This window comes from Myotis brandtii, unplaced genomic scaffold, assembly GCF_000412655.1.
Source record: "Myotis brandtii unplaced genomic scaffold, ASM41265v1 scaffold303, whole genome shotgun sequence".
NCBI classification, from domain to species: Eukaryota; Metazoa; Chordata; class Mammalia; order Chiroptera; family Vespertilionidae; genus Myotis; species Myotis brandtii.
In genome coordinates, this window is record NW_005361573.1 from 365552 (window position 1) to 387564 (window position 22013).

A 22013-nucleotide genomic window follows, 5' to 3' on the forward strand; every position below is an offset into this window, starting at 1 on the left:
TTTGGCCTTCTCACACTTGCCTTACTTTTTTTTTTTCCTTGATTCATTTCACTAGACCTTCAGCTCCGTGATGACAATGGCACGTCTAACTTGTTCTCTGTCATATGCCCAGTGCCTATTATAGTAGGTGCTCAATAAACAGTTCTTTAATGCATGGACAAATTTAAAATTTTCTTTGTCATATTCTGCATTTGTTAGAGCACCCTGCGTTTCAAGAATATTATACCCATAACATTAATGAATCCCTACAGATAAGCATTTAGAGAGATGCCGTTAACCAAAGGGTGCTCATGGGTACCTCGACAGCCATTTCACAGGCGGGCGTGCCCTATGGGCACCCCAGTAAAACCCCACCAGCCACAGAGAGCCAGTCAATTCTTCTAACCAGGAGGGCTCTCCCCGCCCCCTCTCCCCGCACAGCTTGCTCTGCCCTCCGCCCCCTCCTCTCCGCCCACTCTCGCCGCGGTCTCCTGGCGGCGGAGGCTTTGTCTCGTGGGCTGGTCCCCCGGCGGCTGCCTCCCCCGAACAGCTGCCGCCAGAGGGAGGAAGCGGCGCGGGAGCTGTCCGGCACCCCCGGTGCTGAAACCCCGACCGCTCGTCATCCACCACCACCACCATGTAAGGGCCATGAGAAGGGCTCGTCCTCGCGCAGCGCGGACATGGAGGAGGACTTATTCCAGCTCAGGCAGCTGCCGTGAGTACCAGGGGGGGCGAGTGAGCGGCAGGCCGGCTTTCCTTGCAAATATGAAACCCTGCAGGGGGGCATCGCTGCGTGGCTTCTTGAATTTAAAGGGAACCGTTTCAGAGGAGAGAATTAGGCCTGGAGGAGAAAAGCCATTTTCCTACCCCAGGAGCCCAGCCTCTGTATCTGACTCAGTTCGATTTTTATTTTTATTTTTTTCCAGATCCGTCAGAATCTTATGGGGGCATCCACAGGGTGTTCTGCTTCCCCTTTTAATTGCTCTCCATCCTAAAGGGATTTTGAGGTCTGTGTTTTCAGAAAGCATTCGCCGCCGTTTTGCAATGTGGGCTGAATTTACGAGTCCATGCAATGACATGGGCTCTTCCTAGCCCTTCTCCTGTGCTGTGAAATTCCTAATTTTTCTGCAGGGGCGTCTGCAAGGGGCTGATGACTGAGGTTGGAAACTGGTGTCTGAAAAGCCAAGATGCCTTCCCAGAGGGGAGGCCAGGGCAAAGTCCGGTTGTTTAGGAAGCGTGTGAATGGGAGGGCTGTGCACCCTGGCTGAAACCTCTTGCCTTCTTCTGAATGGAAGGTTTTTGTAACAGCTAGAGTGAGACTCACTGTCAACAGCTTTCCTTGGGAACATCAGCAACACACTGCTTAGCGGATGGGCATTTTTAAAGCGATACCAAATTTGTTCTGAGACCTTTGAGGAAATACAACCAAGCAAAGGAAAGGACAGGGGCCTCGCAGGGGGGGCTTAGGGAGGTCTCCTACCGCAAGCCCACGGTGATTTCTTAAGCAAATCCCAAGAGTCTGAGGTGGGCATTAAAAAGCACACTAAGGGGGGACTGTTGTTTTAATTTTTAGAAGCGCTAGCCATTTGGATGGTAGCAGTAGACACCATTTGGATTTGTTGGGAAGGATACGATATTGTTCGTATGTGTGTATCTTCTTGACTTGAAACATTTTTTTTCCCTCTCGCTAAGCCACTGAGGCACTCTCCCAAGTGACTTTTAGTGTGACTGACACAGCTCTCTGAGGCTCCGAGTCCTGAAGGATATTGCAATATTTACTTCTCAATCAGCGTCAAATTAATTTTCATTTCCAATGCTTAATTAATTCAAATGTTACTTTTAGGCTTCCATTAATTGATCCACAAATAGCATAGCTTATGTAACACAGCATTCTTTCACAAATGCTGAAGGATGCTCAGTGATCATATCCAAAGGTCGATGTCTGAATCCATAACAATGCACCTATCTGAGCGCAAGTCTCTCAAGGAAAACACACCACTTCCATTGAAAATAAGGATCATGTTCAAAGCCAACCTACTATCCCCAGGTGAAAAAAATAATTTAGAGACTGAAATATGAAATTTGGTCCTCACAATAACAATACGATTCATATTGGAGCTGCCGTTTTCCTGGGATAAATTTTCAAATAATGTCAGAGCATGTGAACCTGGCGAGTTACTCAAAGATTCATGTATATTTAATTTACTGTTATGCAAGCCTGACACTATTGTGACAAGTCCTTCCTTCATGAAAAAAGGTAAAATAACAGGAGGGTTTTACTTCTTTAAATTTAAAAAATAATTCATTTTATGTCAATAGATAAGATAAAGTACTATATCATCTATATATAGGGCAAGTGCAAAAAGAAGCACAAGGATTAAAAGTAAGTCTCTCTCTGCCCAAATCCCAGTTTTATGTTTCTTGATTCTGATATTTTATGCATATATATGTGTATGTGTATGTGTGTATACATATATATTATCTAATATATATAATATCTATTAGAGGTGTGTGTGTATGTATATATGTGTATATATATACATATATATATACACACACACATATATATTATCTAATATATATAATATCTATTAGAGACCAAATTGTGTACTGGTTAAGAGTATTGGCTATTGAGTAAGGGCCTTGGGTTCCGATCCTGACTCTGCCACTTCCTGGTTATGTGACTTTGAGCAAGTGACTTAACCTTTCTGATTCTGAGTTTCCTTGGCCATAAAATGGGGGTCACAATTGTACTTGGTTCATGGGGTTATTGTGAAGCTAAAGTGAGACAATGTGTGCTACATACCTGACAGACACACAACATTCAACACATATTAACTATTATTATTACATCTGAAAGATCATTGGTAAAAGCAGAATCTATAGACTTCTTATGTTGGACTTCCAAAAATTGTCCTCTGAAAACCCCCAAATTACATTTGAATGGAGTCAAAATTAGCCCTGAAATGTGTTGACCTCGGTTTATTTAAAATAAACAAAGTAAAAGGAACAGCCACGTGACTCTGAGTGGGGTACAAATCACGACTGAGATGGATTTAAGCCACACCCTGTGTATGTTACCCACAGATTGCAGGTAGCACATTTCCTGAGAGCATCATGGTTTAAAAAATCAGAGTGCCTTCTAGAGGGTTGGCAAGAGTGGGGTTTGGAACAGGCTCGGTCCCACGGGAGGCTAAGTGTTAATGGATAATAAGCCGCTAAGTAGTTTACGGGTTAGGGGAGGGGGAAAGGGGACGAGGGTGCCTAAGAAAACAGTCCTTCCTTGTACTTGGGCCTCCTTCACATAGCTCCAGGATGGTTCATGTGAGACCACGGACAACCTGTGCTTTTCACCTGCTGTCCACTCAGGCTCCACACCGTGTTCCAAGACATTCCGGAGGCTGAGATTTTGTATCTAGTTCTGCCTTATTGTGGGACCTTGTGCAAGTTAGACTTTTCTGGGTCTTTCCTTTCTAGGATGATTTCTTGAAAGCAAGTTTTGCAGACTACATTGATTGATGGATGGATGGGTTGATTCATTTATTCATTTATCCAATTTACTTGGGCGCCATCCTTGATACAAGAGACTCTACAACTAAATAAGAGAAGCTCATAACCTAGAGCTGCAATATATAATACAGCAATCACTAGCTCCATGTGGCTATTTAAATTTAAACATAGCCCTAGCCGTTTTGGCTCAGTGGATAGAGTGTCAGCCTGCTGACTGAAGGGTCCCAGGTTCGATTCCGGTCAAGGGCATGTACCTTGGTTGCAGGCTCCTCCCCGGCCTGGGTCCTGGTCAGGGCTCGTGCAGGAGGCAACCAATGGATGTGTTTCTCTCACATCGATGTTTCTCTCTCTTTCCTCTCTCTTCCACTTTCTCTAAAAATCAATGATGGAAAAATCTTAGATGAGGATTTAAATAAAATAATTAAAAAACGTAAACATAAATCATGTCAGTGTGTGAAATAACTTTAATAATATAATACATATTATAAATATAATTTATAAATAAAATATGTGAAATTTGAAAAATCAGTCCCTTGGTAGCACTTAACCAAGGAGAAATGGTTCACTGTCACCCACTTCAGGCAAAAAGTAGGGAGAGCACAGGGAGCCTCAAGGTTAACCCACCAAAGCCTTTTACAACCTCAAGTTCAAAGCCACTCAGACCTCATTATTTCAAACACATGGTAGCTAACTTCACTCTAAGGCAGTGGTTCTCAACCTTGGCTGCACATTAAAATCACCTGGGAATCTTTTTTTAGAATCCTGATTTTCTGGGCCTCATCCTCCGGAAATTCTGTTTCTTTGTTACTAATGTTGTGGCCCCACCCCATAACAGCGGTTCTGGATGATGGTTGTTCTGTATTTTAGTTGTAATTTTGATGTGGTTGTGGGAGGCGGCCTATGCCGCCATCTTGGTTCCTTCTCTTTTACTCTGTAATACAGGGTTGTATTAAATCTCAACCTTGACTCTATTCACATTTTTAGGCCAGATAATACTTTGTTGTGAGGGGCTGTTCTATGCATTATAGGATGTTTAGCAACATCCCTGGCCTCCACCCACAAGATGTCACAACCACCATTCCCCCTTCCCCCTGAGTTGGGACAATCAAAACTGTCTCCAGTCATTAGTAATATCCCCTGGGAGACTAAATCACCCCCGCTGAGAACCACTGTTCTAAAGGGTCCTAGTTTAGACGAACTATTCTGCCCTTGACCAGAACTGAACCCAGGACTCTTCAGTCTGCAGGCCGACGCTCTATCTACGTCTCTTCGCGCTAGACTTTAAGTGGCACCGTGAGATCATCACAAGGAGAGTTAAGCTTTCCTTCAGTCTGGTAGGTTCATGAACTTAAGGGATAGAAGTCCAGAAACTCAGATGGGAAGAGAAAAAAAAAAACACCTTCCTTGTCTAAAATACCCTAATCAAGTCTCAGACCCTAACTTAAGGTATGAGGTGAATGAATTTCATGACGGTACAAACAAGATCTTGACTGTTGACAGCTAGTTCCTCAAGCTCATCTCTCCTTTAAACAGCAAAATTATGTAAAATAAATGTTCCCAGCTATTTTGGTGAATTATATGCTATCTATACCCCACAAATGCCAGGGAGTTGTGAGCCAGCCTGCTTTGAAGCCCTCATATATTTAACATATGTCACTGCTATTTTCTTTCATATTTCTCTCTCTCTCTCTCTCTCTCTCTCTCTCTCGGGAAGTCTTGGCTCGTGTATTCGATACATACTTTTAGAAACCCGACCCATTCAAAATGAGGCCCGGCTTTCTGAATCTAATTTAATGTCAAAGGTCCCCCTGTTATGTCTGCCTCAAGGCAAGCGTTCATAAATAAATAAAGTGTGCATAAATACAGGTGCCCTGGCTTCTTGCGTTCAGCCAGAGGAGGACTGTGAGCAGATCCTGGTGTAAAACTGCAGGGAGCTAAGCCGCTTCCTCAAGGTCACATTCCGCAAAGGTCAGCGTACTCCTTGTTCAAGGCAGAAAGGTGGCCTGAGTGGAGCCGGGTGGGAGGCAAGCTCATACTGACTTCTGGCCTGCAACTGCCCGTTCATCAGGCTCAGTGACACTTCACGACGGTCCTGCACGCCCGTCGTCGTTCCCATTTCACAGACGTAACATGCTCAGCAGACGCTGCCCCATCAGCAAGAGCTCCGCAAAGAGTCGCGATTGTTACGTATATTTATGATTAATGTACAGATGCCCCGGTTCAAAAATGCAACCATTACGGAGGGGTCCAAAACAAAAGTAAAGACTATTTCCTTTCCCTCGCAAGGAAATCCTCATTTCCATCCAGTCCTCCTCCCCAGAAGCAACCAGTCTTCAGCGCTACGCCTCCTTCCAGACTGTCTCGGCTGTAGGAGCTTCAGTAATCTACAACAGCGCTTCTCAGACGTGGCCGTGCACGCATTGCCTGGGGACCTGGTTAAAATGCAGATGCTGACTTAGTAGGCCTGGGTCAGGACTCCGCCTGCAGTTCTAATAATCCCCTAGGGCAGTGGTCAGCAAACTGCGGCTCTTGAGCCACATGCGGCTCTTTGGCCCCTTGAGTGTGGCTCTTCCACAAAATACCACGTTTTTAGCAAAGGCCAGCTTAGGAGTACCCTAATTAAGTTAATAACAATGTACCTACCTATATAGTTTAAGTTTAAAAAATTGGGCTCTCAAAAGAAATTTCAATCATCGTACTGGTACTGTTGGTATTTGGCTCTGTTGACTAATGAGTTTGCCGACCGCTGCCCTAGGGGTCACTGGGCCTCTGGTTGGCGACCACCCTCAAGTCTTCGTGGCAAGGACCTAGATCACAGGATCATACTCTAGCATATTTAATAATGAGCCCAACAGTTTTATCCTGCTGGCTCTGACAGATCAACTTGTGTGTATGCGTATGTATGTGTGTTTATTGTGATACACTATGCATTACATAAACTTGACCATTTTGATCATGGTAAATGTACAGTTAGTGGCATTAAGTACATTCACATTGTGTAACCATCACCACTGTCGATTCTCCAGAATTTTTTTATCTTTCCCAACTGAAATTCTATACCCATTAAACACTAACTCCCCCATCCTCCCTCCCTCCTGCACCTACTTTCTATCTCTGTGAATTTGACTCTTTTTTGCCCCCTCATAGAGGTGCACGATATTTGTCCTGGTGTGTAGGCTTATTTCACTTAGTGTAACGTCTTCGAAGTTCATCCATGTTGTAGAACGCATCAGAATTCCCTGCCTTTTTAGACCACACTGTGTTCACCCATCCGCTGACGGACACATGGATTGTGTTTGTCTTTGGCTATTGGGATACAGATCAGCTTACAAACAGTTTTGAAGACATTTTCTTAAGTGGCTGTGCCATCCTCTCTGTCGTTCCTCCTCTCCCAGTGATGGTTTCTGGGTTTGTTCATACTTGTCACATTGAGAGGATAATTATCACATGCGAAGCTGCAAACAGCCTGTGAGCTTCAGAGGAGAATAGCACCAGCAGAGAGGCTGGGAGTGGGGACTCCGGGAGGGCAGGTGGCGTTGCCAAAGCCTGGCTTACACACCCACTGTGTGACCTTGGACGAGCTCCCAGCCCTTCTGTGCTCGAGCGTCCTCATCCGGAACATGGGGATAGTGAAAGTGAAGGTTAAATACGATAATCGATGGCAAGTGCACACCCTGGGCCTGACACGCAGCTAGCTAAGAATCCACAGCGGGCCGTTATGTGGGCGGTGAATCGTCGCCTGCTTGGGTCTACCCCAGGGTTCCTCAAACTACGGCCCGCGGGCCACATGCAAATACAAATATTGTATTTGTTCCCGTTTTGTTTTTTTACTTCAAAATAAGATATGTGCAGTGTGCATAGGAATTTGTTCATAGTTTTTTTTTAAACTATAGTCCAGCCCTCCAACGGTCTGAGGGACAGTGAACTGGCCCCCTGTTTAAAAAGTTTGAGGACCCCTGGTCTACCCGGACAATGAACTGCCTGCACCGCCATTCTAGGTGGGCACACAGAGCATGTTACCTTTTGAAAGATGTCACAGGTCACCTTCCAGAAAGGTTGCAGTGGTTGCTGTCAGTCACAGACAGAAGGAAGGACCCCCCGGCGGCCCTCGAGGTGAGGATGCGATCAGACCCGTAGTCAAGGAAGATTTTCGGGCTGTGTAGCCATGTCCTTCTCGGATGCTATCCTCAGAGTCGAGGGTGACCCACTGACCTTTCCTTCATCCCTGAAAACGAAGCGAGAATGTGCATAAATGTTCATGTCCTTCCTTTGCCTAATACGTAGCGATGTGTTCGTCTTGTACAGATAGGTGCCTTGGGGGACTGTGTATGCTTTTATTTTGGGGTTGCTTCTTGGGGACAGAGAGTCCCTTCCTGGAACCCATTTCACACCACCCCTTATTCGGTGGGTTGCAGAGTTGAGATGTCCCATGGACAGGGACCACACGGACCAGATCTAGCCATACTATACCCTTAGAGCAGTGGTTCTCAACCTTCTGGCCCTTTCAATACAGTTCCTCATGTTGTGACCCAACCATAAAATTATTTTCGTTGCTACTTCATCACTGTCATGTTGCTACTGTTATGAATCTTAATGTAAATATCTGATATGCAGGATGGTCTTAGGTGACCCCTGTGAAAGGGTCGTTTGACCGCCAAAGGGGTCGTGACCCACAAGTTGAGAACCGCTGCCTTAGAGAGACAGGGGCCCCAGATGGCCAGAGAGCCTACTGTTTTAAGAGACATCAGAAGTCTTGCTTTCCATGTGAATTCTTTTAATTAAAAAAAAAATAAATGTAGCCCTGGCCAGTTTGGCTCAGTGGATGGAGCGTTGGCCTGTGGATTGAAGGGTCCCGGGTTCGATTCCAGTCAAGGGCATGTACCTGGGTTTCGGGCACATCCCCGGTAAGAGGTGTGCAGGAGGCAGCTGATCGATGTTTCTAACTCTCTATTCCTCTCTGTGGGAAATCAATAATATATATATATATATATTTTAAAAATGTAATATCCACTTTAAAAAAAATCCCATGTAGGCAACTTCTTGTGGGCATGATGTAACCTTCAGGTGACCACGCTGTTATCTCTGCTACAGAGAGATGAGTCTCAATTCCAAAACACACAAGCTCCCAAACTATTAAAGTCCAGAGTAAAGATCTCCCCAGTCCCATAGCTTACCATGTGACTGGAGCCCCATTGGAGCTGTGCGGTGCCCAACCTGTACAACCATATGTGGCAGCCCTGATGCATGACTTTGGAAGTTGTCAGCCTCTACAGGCCAATTCAATAGAAACGCCAACCTCCTACCCGTTCAACTCCCCTGACCATGAAAAAAAGCCGTTCACCTGTCTTGGGCACAAGAGCTGTGCAGCAAGACTGTTGAGGGGGAGTCCTAGCCTTCATGACCAGCTCTGCTCTCTCCTCTAGGGTGGTGAAATTTCGTCGCACGGGCGAGAGTGCAAGGTCAGAGGACGACGCGGCTTCGGGAGAGCATGAGGTCCAGATCGAAGGCGTCCGCACCGGCCTACAGGCGGTCGAACTAGACGATGGGGCAGCTGTGCCCAAGGAGTTTGCCAATCCCACCGACGGTGAGGGGGCCCTGCTTTTGGGGCATCAGCCCAGGCCACAGTCAGGGGCTCTGAGGGGCCTGGGTTGCCTCCCCTGGTGGCACTCTCAGGGGGATCTCGTGAAAAGGCAAGTAGGAGGGCCCAGAGGGCACAGGGGTGATACTGAAAGTGTGAACTGAACCCACATGGCTCACTTCAGCAGGAAAGGTTACATCACAATCCCTGCCACCAGCATCACTGCATAACACTTAGCTGAGGACAGCACAACAATGATGATGATGATGATGATGATGATGATGATGATGATAGTGGCTATGATGATGTGATGATGGTGATGACGATAGTGGTGGTGGTGATAATGATAGTGATGATGGTGATGATGATGATGGTGATAGTGTACTGGTGATGTGGTGATGATGATGGTGGTGATGATGATGGTGATGATGATGATAGGGGTGGTAAAAGTGGTAATGATGAAGGTGGTGATGGTGATAATAATAGTGATGATGTTGGTGGTGATGGTGATGATGATGAAGGTGGTGGTGGTGATGGTGTCAGTGGTGATGGTGATGACGATAGCAGTGATGGGAACAGCTGACATTAGCTGCGGATTCACTCTGTGCCAGGCACTGTTTGAGGCACTTTATTCAAATTACCTATTTAATTACATTTCTAATTAGAACCATTACGATCATCTTCCCCTTCTTAGCAGGAGAGGAAACTGAAGCACAGAAAGGTTAAATATTAGTCACACAGCTAGAAATTAGCCCTGCTGGATTTACACCCAGACGATCTGACCTCGGAATCCACTCCTACCCAGGACCTTGTGCTGCCTCTGGGTAGAGCTGGGCAAACCCAGAGACCTGAGTGGGTGCTGTGGGACCTGGTCTCCCCGCATCACAGAACATCCCATGCACTCCTGAGAGGCCCCAGATTCCCAACAGGAGAGAGGACGATTGACTTGACCCCAAGGCCTGTTGTTGGCAGAGCTAAGGGCGCCAGGACCGGGGAGGGGGAGGCAGTGGTTAGGAGCAGAGGCTGGTCTGAGCTCAACTCCCAGATCTACAGTGTGCCAGCTGAGTGACAGGGGAACGTCCATGTCCTCCTCTGTACATGAGGCTAAGACTGGGCCTTAGCGGATAGTTGTGACAGGGACGAAACGAGAGAATGCACGTCAAGCTCCTAGCGCGGTGCCTGGCACGTGGTGAACACTCGAGAGTGCGCCCTTATGTCATCATTACTCTTCATATTACTGATGATGTCATAGGACTCGCTCTGCTGTCTCCTCAATATTTTTTTAATATATTTTATTGATTTTTTACAGAGAGGAAGGGAGAGGGATAGAGAGCCAGAAACATCGATGAGAGAGAAACATCGATCAGCTGCCTCCTGCACACTCCCCACCGGGTATGTGCCCGCAACCAAGGTACATGCCCTTGACTGGAATCGAACCTGCGACCCTTGAGTCCGCAGGCCGACGCTCTATCCACTGAGCCAAACTGGTTAGGGCTCTCCTCGATATTTTTGCTGGGGAAAAAAACACAGAACCTGCTGGTGTGATAAACATCAGCTCACGCTTCTGGAGAACATTATGGCTGACGTTAGAGGCCCATGATTGAAATTCCCAAAAGATGTAAACTGCCAGCAGGGACTGTTGAGATCCTGAGAGGCAGCCCAAGAAGGGCCACCAGCAGGATCCTCTAATATTTTTATTGTTTAATTAAATTAAAAACTTTAAAAAATATTTTATTAATTTTTAGAAAGAGAGGAAGGGAAAGGAGAGAGAGAGAGAGAACGAGCCCCAGGGCCAGGGATCTAACCTGCAACCCAGGTACATGCCCTTGACCGGGAATGGAACCTGCGACCCTTCGGTGCTCGGGCCGACGCTCTAACCACGGAGCCACACTGGCCAGGGCAGTTTTCCCTTTTGTAAACCATGTTGCAGTAGATTTTGCAGCAAGGTATCTTTTCACACTTGCCGGAATATTCTTTTAAGATAAATTCTAGAAGCGGCATGTGCTGCGTGTAAAGAGCTTGGACACCCCCGGGACACCCCGACACTAGGACACCCCCATGGACACCCCCGGGACACCCCGACACTCGGACAACTGCAAGATGCCCTGACTCCGTCCTCCCCTCCCCCTCCCTCCTTTCCAGATACTTTCATGGTGGAAGATGCGGTGGAAGCCATTGGGTTTGGAAAATTCCAATGGAAGCTGTCTGTGCTCACCGGCTTGGCTTGGGCAAGTATTTCTGGGGCAGGACCTCCCGTTCAATCTCCAAGAAACCCTAACTTCTGCTGCTCCACTGGGTTTCCATGATCTACGAGGAGGGACCCAGCTCTTTCTACAGAGAGCCTCGGGGTGAATCAGTCAGGGTCATGATGAGTGGCCCTGGTGGTCATGGAGGTCAGTGCTTGCGGTAATGTTGACAACTGCCCTCAGGAGGAGTGGGCGCTTCTGGCTAATTAAATGGCTCTCCGTCCCTGGGGGCTCAGGGCTACGCTGAGACCGGGATGTCATCTGCGGAGCTCCCCCTAGAAAAGCAGGCACAGAGAAGAGTGAGCCCTTTGCTTCCCAAGGCTCACGTCTCTTGTTAAAATCCCCTCGTCTACCTATTGCAAATAACGCATCTTGACCATTAATACAACCAAAATTGATTTTGGGGAAATGGTGCAAGAGGGCGACCGAATTAAATATTTCCCAAAATAGATGTTTAATTTCCCCACTGATTTGAAAGGCCACCCGTATCGCCCATCACCTTCCCACGCCCACATGGGTCTGCTTCCGGACTCTCATTTCTGCCCCGTGGTTCGGTCTACCTCGTCCCATAAAGGATGTTTCATTACTGGCACTTCCTAGTATGTTTTAATATATTAAAAGGTCAGACGAGAGAATTCTACAGGAACAAGGGCCTTTAAACCAAAGACAAACTCGTTTTTAGTTGAACTAAAGAGAAAAGAGTCTTGTCTATCTCTGTAAAAAAAAAAAAAAGTTTTTCTCAGATTTTTGAAATGCGATGTTTTCCCACTTCATTCAGGGAATGCCTATATATTTTTTAAATACAGAAAAACACACACACACAAAAAGAATGTTGAATGGTTAATTGTCAATTCCCACATGTACCACACTGTTTAACTACTAGAGATTGTGGTGTGTTTGATGTGTGGTAGGGCGCTCAGCGGGCAGTGGAAGAGGGGTTCTTGCACGCTATCTCAGGGGTCCCTGAGTGAGGGGTCAGCGTCCAGGCTCTCACAGGGGGGGATTCCTGAGCCAGAGGTCAGCTGTCCAGGCTCTCATGGGGGAGGGGGATCCCTGAGCCAGGGGTCAGCCGCCCGGGCACCAGGCAGCGTCCTGGCTCCTGACACCTGCTTGCTCCCTGCAGATGGCCGACGCCATGGAAATGATGATCCTGAGCATCCTCGCGCCCCAGCTGCACTGCGAGTGGCGGCTCCCCAGCTGGCAGGTGGCCTTGCTGACCTCGGTAGGCAGCAGCGGCTCTCCCGCTGGGTCCAGTTCCGGTCCCCTGGGGTGGTCTGTGGGGGGGCCCCTCCCCCTGCTGCTGCCAGCTGCTCAGTAGAAAAAAATGGAACTCTCTGCATGGAAAACCGTGACCTCAGCTCCCTTTACTCCCCGTTGGTTGGCAGCCACCTCTACTGCACCCAGGGGTCCAAGTCCCCGGGGTCCCCAGACATCAATTGCCGGGAAGTTGCAGGCTACTTGGGCACATCACGGAGACCTTATACACCTCATTCATCCCAAAAGGGTGTGCCAATACCTCCCACAGGAGGGTGATTTGAAGATTTTATTTTTTTAAATAAGTTTTTATTGATTTTAGAGAGAAAGATAGACACATCGATGAGAGAGAAACATCAATATCGATTGGCTGCCTCCTGCACACCCCCTGCTGGGAATCGAGCCCAAAACCCAGGCATGTGCCCTGACCGGGAATTGAACCGTGACCTCCTGGTTCATAGGTCGATGCTCAATCCCTGAGCCATGCCGGCCGGGCTTGAGCAGGTTTCTTAACCCTTCTGAGCCTCAGGCTCCGCTTCTATAACATGGATATGATGATTCCAACCTCATTAGCTCTATTCAAGGATTAACAATGTAACAGTGACTTTGCCCAAGCACAGTCAGTGCTCCATGAATGCTTTCTCTTCTAATGGGTTACAGCTCCCATCCCAACCTCCTGTCTCCTGTTTTCATACTCTCCAAACTCTGTCTTGCAGCCTTTGATATTTTCTTAGCAACAGGACAAGAAATCAATAGTACTTGCAGCCATACTGCCTGAGTCCAGCCCGGGCTGCCCCACTTACAGATGTGTGACCCCCGCCAAGTGACCTCCCCTCGCTGAGTCTCAGTTTCCTCATCTGTAAAATGGGGACAATAACAGTACCCCCCTCCCCTCGGATGGTTGTGAGGTTTCGACAGTAGCATGGAGCACCCAGAATCGTGTTTGCCCCTTAGCCGGATCTCAGCGAATGCTGGTTCACTGTTATCGCTAAGGTGTGACGTCATAGGTTCCATCTGTCGTGCCCTTTCTCTGCAATCAGTGTTCCGTGTCACCGTCTAACAGAAACCCTCTTTCCACCCACAGGTGGTCTTTATCGGCATGATGTCCAGCTCCACCCTCTGGGGAAACATCTCAGACCAGTACGGCAGGAAAACAGTAAGGCCATCTCTCCTAAGCGCCTGTCCCCTAGCCTCAGCGGTCGGCAAACTGCGGCTCGGCCAACAGCGGCTCGTGAGCCACATGCGGCTCTTTGGCCCCTTCAGTGTGGCTCTTCCACAAAATACCGGCTCTTCCACAAAATACCGACTTCTGCGCATGGGCCACGAAGTTTCAATCGCACTGTACGTGCGTACCTGTACGTGGTATTTTGTGGAAGAGCCACACTGAAGGGGCCAAAGAGCCACATGTGGCTCGCGAGCTGCGGTTTGCTGACCACGGGCCTAGGTTATCTCCGTGATGATGGTGACAAGTAGCAACACTTAAGCTGCTTGAGCACGTGGGAGGCCTAGTTAGGAGTCTTGTTGATGTGCTATGAGAAGACATTGCGCTGGGGCCACTGTGGAGTCTTTGAAATCACACATTCCCGGGGTCGCCCAAGCATGTGCATTGCAAGACCCTTTGGGTTCCTAGGAGGAAAATCTCCATTGAGCTAGCTTACGCCCAAAGAAAGGAATTAAGTCTATGTGTGGCAGGCACCAACTTCATAGTCATGGGCTTAGGGGTGCATCAGTGTTGTTTTATTATTATCGCAATAGAGCCAGGGCTTCCTTCTTGAATAATTCCTGTCCTACCTGTTCTCTTAGGTACCCAATACCTTTATTTGTATCAATTGTTGTGTGTGTAGTTTAATGACATGAATTTTTTTGGGGGTGGGAAAGAAACTCTACCGAGCGTCTTAAATGGGAAATCAGTAACAATTGCCCTAAGGCAGTGGTTCTCAACCTTCCTAATGCCTCGACCCTTTAATACAGTTCCTCATGTTGTGGTGACCCCCAACCATAAAATTATTTTCGTTGCTACTTCATCCCTGTAATGTTGCTACTGTTATGAATCGTCATGTAAATATCTGATATGCGGGATGTATTTTCATTGCTACAAATTGAACATAATTAAAGCATAGTGATTAATCACAAAAACAATATGTAATTATATATGTGTTTCCCGATGGTCTTAGGCGACCCCTGTGAAAAGGTTGTTCGACCCACAGGTTGAAAACCGCTGCCCTAAGGAAATATCTGCAAAAGTATATACAATGACAATAAAACAATGTTATTAAGTTCTAGCTGCTCACCGTCGCCCACTGCTCTCTTGGTTAAAAAGAGAGATGGGTAGGTGGTCCAAAAGGTGTTAAAGACACACTGGCCCCACACGGATGCTTCCTTTGGCCATAACCAGAAGAATGACTATTAAAATGAAAAAGAAATCACTTCCTTGCAAGGTGATTCGCAGTTATTTGAAATATTCTCTCTATTAGTTAAAGTCATGTTCCCAAAGACCTGAAATCAACTGGTAGACCTCCAAATTTCCTCTCTAGTCCTTTTCATCTAGTTTAAGGTTTTAAAAAATATTTTTTTTAAAATATTTTTTTAAAATGATTTTAGAGAGGAAGGGAGAGGGAAAGAGAGAGACATCAATGATGAGAGAAAATCGTTGATCGGCTGCCTCGGGGATCGAGCCCACAACCTGGGCATGTGCCCTGACCAGGAATTGAACCTTGACCTCCTGGTTCACAGTTCGATGCTCAACCACTGAGCAGCACTGGCCTGGAGGACAAGCCTTCCTGGGTCTCATGCACGATGGGACATCTTACACCTCTGGGCCCTGGCTATCCATGCCAATCATTGGGGCAACTAAGAAAGCCCCACAATTTTGCCACATACCTCCTAGGGGTGGGCAGCAGCCACACAGAGAATCCTTGGTTGTATGGGTCCCCCTTGAACAGGACCCTATGGGTGACTTTAAATATGTGGGGGCCCTGAGACCTGGCGGTGCTGAGCAGCCCTGTGACTTGGTGTCTCCCATTGTGCAGGGGCTGAAGATCAGCGTGCTCTGGACTCTGTACTACGGGATCCTCAGTGCTTTCGCGCCCGTGTACAGCTGGATCCTGGTGCTCCGGGGCCTGGTGGGCTTCGGGATCGGAGGGGTCCCCCAGTCGTAAGTAAATACCCTGCTCTGGCCTGGCAGCCAGGCAGCCAGTCACCTGTGTCAGGGCCTCGAGGTCTCACAGCTAATAAACAGCAGAGCTGAGATTTAAACATCACTTGATCCTCCAAACATCCTATCTTAACTGTATCCTATAACTCTTTTGTCTATGAGGGAAGCACATAAAAACCACAAACAGAATTACAGAAGAAATATTTAACCACCCAAGAGAGCCACTGGCCTCCCAGCTCTTTCGCTTCAGCCATTTACATAAAAATAATCGTCTTCATCGGGCAATGTTCTTATCTAGTTATAAAAATGGCTCCCCTAAGTTCATTATTTGGAAACATCTAGTTGAAGATATTTTTATGTAATTAAATGTAACGAAGAGTTTCCATTCGTTTAGAATAGCTTTACCCAATTGCACCACCTCGCAAAACCAAATGAGTAGGCTTTTGCTGTGTAGTTTTTAAGAGCCCAACAATGAGAAGTCCTTATAATGTACTCTAAATTTTTAGTATGAAGGCAAATTATAGCATTAAAATGTTTTAATTAAAATTTTTTTCTTTCCATTTTATTGATATATAATCGACATACAGCAGTTTAAGGAATACGACCTAATGACTTGACTTACATATCTTGCAAAATGATTACCTCAATAAGTTTAGATAACATCCATCATCTTCTATACAGATTATATGATTAACAAGGAGCCAGATCATCTCTCTGCTCTGATCTGTGCCTTTCTATGTCCCTCCTCTTTCTTTTTTTTTTTCTTTCCTTTATTTCTTCCCTCAAAGTAGGTGTTCACATCAGTTCTTGGTGAGAGCAACAGTATTAGCATTAATAGTGATGATGATGATGATGATATTAATTGAATGTTAACCAAGTGCTAGGCCTGTGCCAGGTGCTCTCTTCACACTATCTCATCTTGTCCATTGAACAATCCTATCATCCCCACTTTACAGATGAGAAAACTGAGGCTCAGAGATCCTAAGTGACTTGTGGGGTCAGGTGGTTCTTCAGTGGGGTGTGGAAGTTACTTTTGCTTTGTAACAAACAATCCCAACACTTATGGCTTAAAAATAATGGTTTGTTTAACTCGTGCTTCTGCAGTTCGTCAGATTGGTTGTTCTGGTCTCAATAGGGCTTACTTATGTGTCTTCAGTCAACTGGTGAACTGAATGGGGGCTGGTTAGTTTAGAATGGCCACAGCTGACTCCTCTGCATTCCACCAGCCTCTCGTCCTCCAGCTGGCTAGCCCAGGCACCTGGTCACATGGTACCTGGGCAGGGGTCCAAGAGCAAGCAGAAGCCACAGAGCCTCTTGAGGCCCAAGCTTGGGACTGGCACAGCATCCCTTCTGCAACATCCTATTGATCAAAAAGCAAGTCACAGAGCCCAGACTGAAGGGATGAGGACGTAGATTCTGGATGGAGTGAGCTGCCAAGTCTCATTGCGAGGGAGCACAGATGCAGGGAGGGGAAATTGTACGGCAGCGTTTGCAAACCATCTACTGGTTCCAATCCAGGTTGCCCAACGCCAAAGCTCTTTCACTTGAACAAATGTTGGGAAAGGGTTCTGAGCTTACGTAGTCAGAGGTCCTGGTAAATCAGTAATGCCCATGGGGCCTGAGTACTGATTTGGGGAGGATTCTGGGGACGTAGAATGGGTGGTTCTGAGCAGGTGGTATTCTTTTTTTTATTATTTTAAATTTTTCTAAGTTGATTTCAGAGGAAGAGAGAGAGGGAGAGCAACATGGATTTATTGTTCCACTTACATATGCATTTATTAGTTGACTCTTGTATGTGCCCTGACGGGGGACCCGACTGGCAACTTTGGTGTATCGGGATGATACTCTGACCAGCTGAGCCACTGGCCAGGTGCTATTCTTTTAATTAAGGCAGGAAAGAGGAATCACATTTAGGATACTAATAATTCCATTTTCTGTTCGTGAAGGAGCATTAAAAGAGACTTTAATTCAAGCAAGGGAGGTCAATGTCACTTTCTTTTTATCACTACAGACCATACATTTTCGTTTTAGAAAAAAATTTCAGTGGGAATAAGCATCCTCCCCACCCCCAAATGATCTTCGCCTATCATCGAACCCACCCACTCACACACACAAAAGAATGCGCGATACAGGTGGGCACCTGGGCACATCACTTCCTCTGTCCAGTAGAGGGTGCTGTGTGCTTCAGCAGAAATGCCACTTTCCCAAGAGGTTGGATGGAAACCTTCATTAACTGGCGCCCGACTTGTGTTTTCGCTGCTTTTAAAAAATGCATGCGCATCCCAGGGAGCTGCCCACCGGGTCTACCTTGCCACCTGCCTCAGAAGGTTCTTCAGATTGGTGTCTACAATGAGCTCGCTCACAAACCTGTCCTTGGCACGGCTTTTTCTTCCAAAGAAAAAAATCTTTTCTTCCCAAAGATTAAGCAGAAATGAGGAGTGGAGAGCACAGATCATTTCTTTCTAAGCCTGGGATCCAAATGGCAAGTGTCCATGGCCGACGCGCCGCAGTAAATGCGATGACTTGCAGCGAGGGTTTATTTACGCCAGGATCGGCTGCTTCTTGGCATGGCTAATTTTGTTGCTCATTCTTTTATTTTTTCAGTGTCATTGTAATCATAATCACCACACATTGGATGTAGATCAAACAGCTCGTTTTCATTGTAAACCGCTATGAATCATGGCCAAGTGTGGGGCACAACAATCCTGGGAAAAGACGTTTCTGGTGGCCGAGGTTGCAAAAAACAGGAAATGGCAAACATCTACATGTTGACCAACAGGGTTAGAAAATAATGCTGTAGATCTATGTATGTGAATATGGAAAGATTCCCAAGCTGTCTTATGAGAAGCAGATCCTGACACAGATTCAGGAACAAGTACAGTTGAGCCTTGAACAGTGAGGGGGAGAAGGTTAGGGACCCTACCACTCTGCAGCAGAGAATTCTAATATAACTTTTGACTGCCCACTGGCCTAGTAAAGGGATTCCAGGAGATCTGGAGGGGTCCTGAGCACCATCTGCCTCGAAAGGGTTCGTGGAAATTAGCTTCCCTCTACCCCCACCTCCCTTATGAGGAGCCAGGAGAGTAACATGAGGCCACCACGTAGCTCGGGTGCCTGGCTTAGGTGGGAGATGAGGGGAAAGAGAAGGTCTCCTTTTCCTACAACATGGAAGGCAGCATGGGGGCGTGGTCTAGACGTTTCCTTCTCCTCCGGCCTGTCCAGTGGCTGAGGAAGGGAAAGGGGAGGGAGGGGCGTGGGGAGGCGGTGGTTGGAGGAGGCTGCTGGTGCAGTTAAGGTGTTGGTTACATTGAGCACACAGGTAAGTTGACTGACCAGATACATAAATATATTGAGGATAGTGAGACCCAGATTCCTCAGTGTTGGAGAAGGGATTTACAAACACGGAAACTGGAAGGTTAGAAAGAACCCTAACCTTCTGGTTGGACTGGAATTGAAAGTATCAGTATGAGCTCATTGTTGTTGTTTTTTTAAATACCTGTACATGGATATAGATATATAGATATAGCTATATGGTGTGTATGTGGGGGAGAGAGAGAAACGGACAGAGATGAATAAATAGATGATAGATAGATAGATAGATAGATATTAGATAGATCTCTTAGCTGTGTTCACTGAGAGGGCCTAGAACAGTGGTTCTCAACCTTCCTATTGCCGCGACCCTTTAATACGGTTCCTCATGTTGTGACCCCCAATTTCATTGTTACAGATTGAACATAATGAAAGCATAGCGATTAATCACAAAAACAATATGTAATTATATATGTGTTTTCCGATGGTCTTAGGCGACCCCTGTGAAAGGGTCGTTCGACCTCCAAAGGGGTCGCGACCCACAGGTTGAGAACCGCTGGCCTAGAAGCAGTGACACCCCAGTAGCAATGAGCACACTGAGACCCAGACCTTGGTTTCTAAATACCATCATCTGCCAAAAGGAGCCAGGGCTTCTTAGAAAAATGGCTGACACCAGGGCTCAGGCAAGGACGTCTTGTCATGCCAACAAGTAAGAAAGAGCTCAAGGAATGAGGGAGGCAGCAAAAAGACATAGGAATTAGCTTAAAAGGGCTTGCACTGTGCAGATCTAGGACAGTCTGAGCATCAAATTAATAATGGCAGAAATGGGTTACAATCCATTGAATAAAACAGAAATCCACAAATCCTTATTGATTAAATGAATAGGTAGATAAGTAGGTAGGTAGATAGGTAAATAGACAAATAGAGATAAAGGGGAGCAGGGAAACCTTTTCCTTATAGTAGAATGTCAACCAATAAATGTAGACAGAATAATGGAAATAAAAATACCCTTTGTGACCATCATCGTGGTGATTTATTCAGGCAGAAATAATCAATAGACGGGATGCTTAAGCTGGAGGGTAGAAGGTCTGTGGGTAACAGGATTTAGGGTAATCTCTGAATGTTCCCTCCCAGAGGACTTACTCATCACAAATGGAAAATAATAACGGTAGGGTGGAGAAATCTGTCAGACACCAACTTGATCCGGGGATGACGCTTAATAGCACCAGTGATAAGATGGGTGGACATCACGCCCCCCGACATCAGGCCCTGGGAAGGGTTTGGCATTATTTCTGTGACTGTCTGGCCTGGTCACAAGGAGACATCAGATGGACCCAGGATGCAGGGCAACCTACAGATTGAAAGGCCTGTTCTCTTCCAGATTATTTGGGACTTGAGTGACAGAGAGAACCTGAGGAACAGTCCTAGAATGTAGTTGTCCATCACCCCACCACCCGGTGTCCCCCTGGGTTGTGGAGAGGGCTCCATGAAAGCAATGATCACATGTGAGAATCATTTGGGGAGCTGGTTAAAAATGCAGATGCCAGGGCCCCACCCCTTGGAGTCTTGTTTCTGAAGGTCTGGGGTGGGACCTGGGGGTGTACCTCTAAAGTCATCATCCCAGGAAATTCTGGTGTAAGTGGTCCATGGACCACACTCAAGGGGATGTTGGCCTAGAGCTTCAGAAAGCTGTAGCAGCCATCTTCCTAATCAGTCCTGGCCTTAACCCCCTTTCTGTCTCTTTGCTTCCCCAGGGTGACGCTGTATGCCGAGTTCCTTCCCATGAAAGCCAGAGCCAAGTGTATTTTGCTGATCGAGGTAAGGAGGGTGGCTGGATTTGTGGAGACTTCTCAGTCTCTGGCATGAGGTTCTCAGGTGTCTTGAGCCGCAGGACAAGGAAAAGCGAGTTTAAGAAAAATATAAAAGCCCTGACTGGTTTGACTCAGTGGATAGAGCATCAGTCTTCAGACTGAAGGGTCATGGGTTCAGTTCCAGTCAAGGGCACATATCTCAGTTGCAGGCTTGGTCCTCGGCCCTAGTCAGGGCACATGCAGGAGGTAACCAATCGTTGTGTCTCTGTCACATTTCTCTCTCTCTCTCTCTCTCTCTCTCTCTCTCTTTCTCTCTCTCTCTCTCTTTCATTTCTTCTCCCTTCTATTCTCTCTAAAATCAGTGGGAAAATATCCTCAGGTGAGGATTAACAAACAAAAAAAGAAAAACATAACAGACTCAGTATGCAAAGACTTAAGTGGATCAGCTATGTTGATTTCAACATGGTTGTTTTGAAAGTTCTTCAATTGATGAGAGAGAGAGTGAGTGAGAGAGAGAGAGAGAGAGAGAGAGAGAGAGAGAGAGAGTGTTTGGCCAGGACTGTTGGATGGGAGCTGTAACCTTCACCTGAGGGATGCAGCCAGCGCATCACTACCCTGCAGAGAGGGAGCCAGAGGGATGAACACCCAATCTCTCCTTCCTCCCTCCCTCCCATCCCTGCGGGAAGCCACAGGACAGGGAGCCTGTGGATCCAAGGTGAACAAGGACAGAGAGTGACTTGGAGAAGCAAACAGAGGAGATGCAGTCCCACAGGGAAGAGGCAATTCCGATAAAGGACATTGGAGCACTGCTGGGCAGGGGAGATGGATGTCAATGGACAAAAACCAACGTGTTCACTTACCATACTGAGCTCGCACAATATGGGTCCTATTGATCTCCTTAAGCAGAGCTGCCACAGCGCACACTCCAGTGGGTGCCACGCAAACATTCTGCACTGTGGCTGGACAAGGTGGTGGCTCCGGCCCAGCCGTACAAACCACAGGAACGGCGATGGCCATTCTGACCTTGCTGACCCCGAGGACCCCGTACCCACGTGGGTTATCTTGTCGGCAGTGACCCTGAGATTGCTCACTGTGTTGACCAATGCTGCCCCTGCCGCTGACCCCCGTTCTTCTGTCCAGGTGTTCTGGGCCATCGGCACCGTGTTCGAGGT

The 22013-nt window shown here is 46.9% G+C and overlaps 1 protein-coding gene across 1 annotated transcript in view; it reads left to right on the forward strand.

The window, feature by feature from the left end:
- Window positions 1-381: 381 nt before the first annotated feature.
- SVOP (SV2 related protein) overlaps window positions 382-22013 on the forward strand; it is a 37082-nt gene continuing 15450 nt past the window's right edge. Inside the window, exons 1-8 of the mRNA XM_005869795.2 lie at window positions 382-694; window positions 8913-9073; window positions 11210-11295; window positions 12437-12535; window positions 13652-13723; window positions 15597-15721; window positions 20785-20848; window positions 21982-22011. Of these exons, the coding sequence (XP_005869857.1) occupies window positions 660-694; window positions 8913-9073; window positions 11210-11295; window positions 12437-12535; window positions 13652-13723; window positions 15597-15721; window positions 20785-20848; window positions 21982-22011 (672 nt within the window). The 5' untranslated portion in view covers window positions 382-659. The remainder of the gene's footprint in view (window positions 695-8912; window positions 9074-11209; window positions 11296-12436; window positions 12536-13651; window positions 13724-15596; window positions 15722-20784; window positions 20849-21981; window positions 22012-22013) is intronic.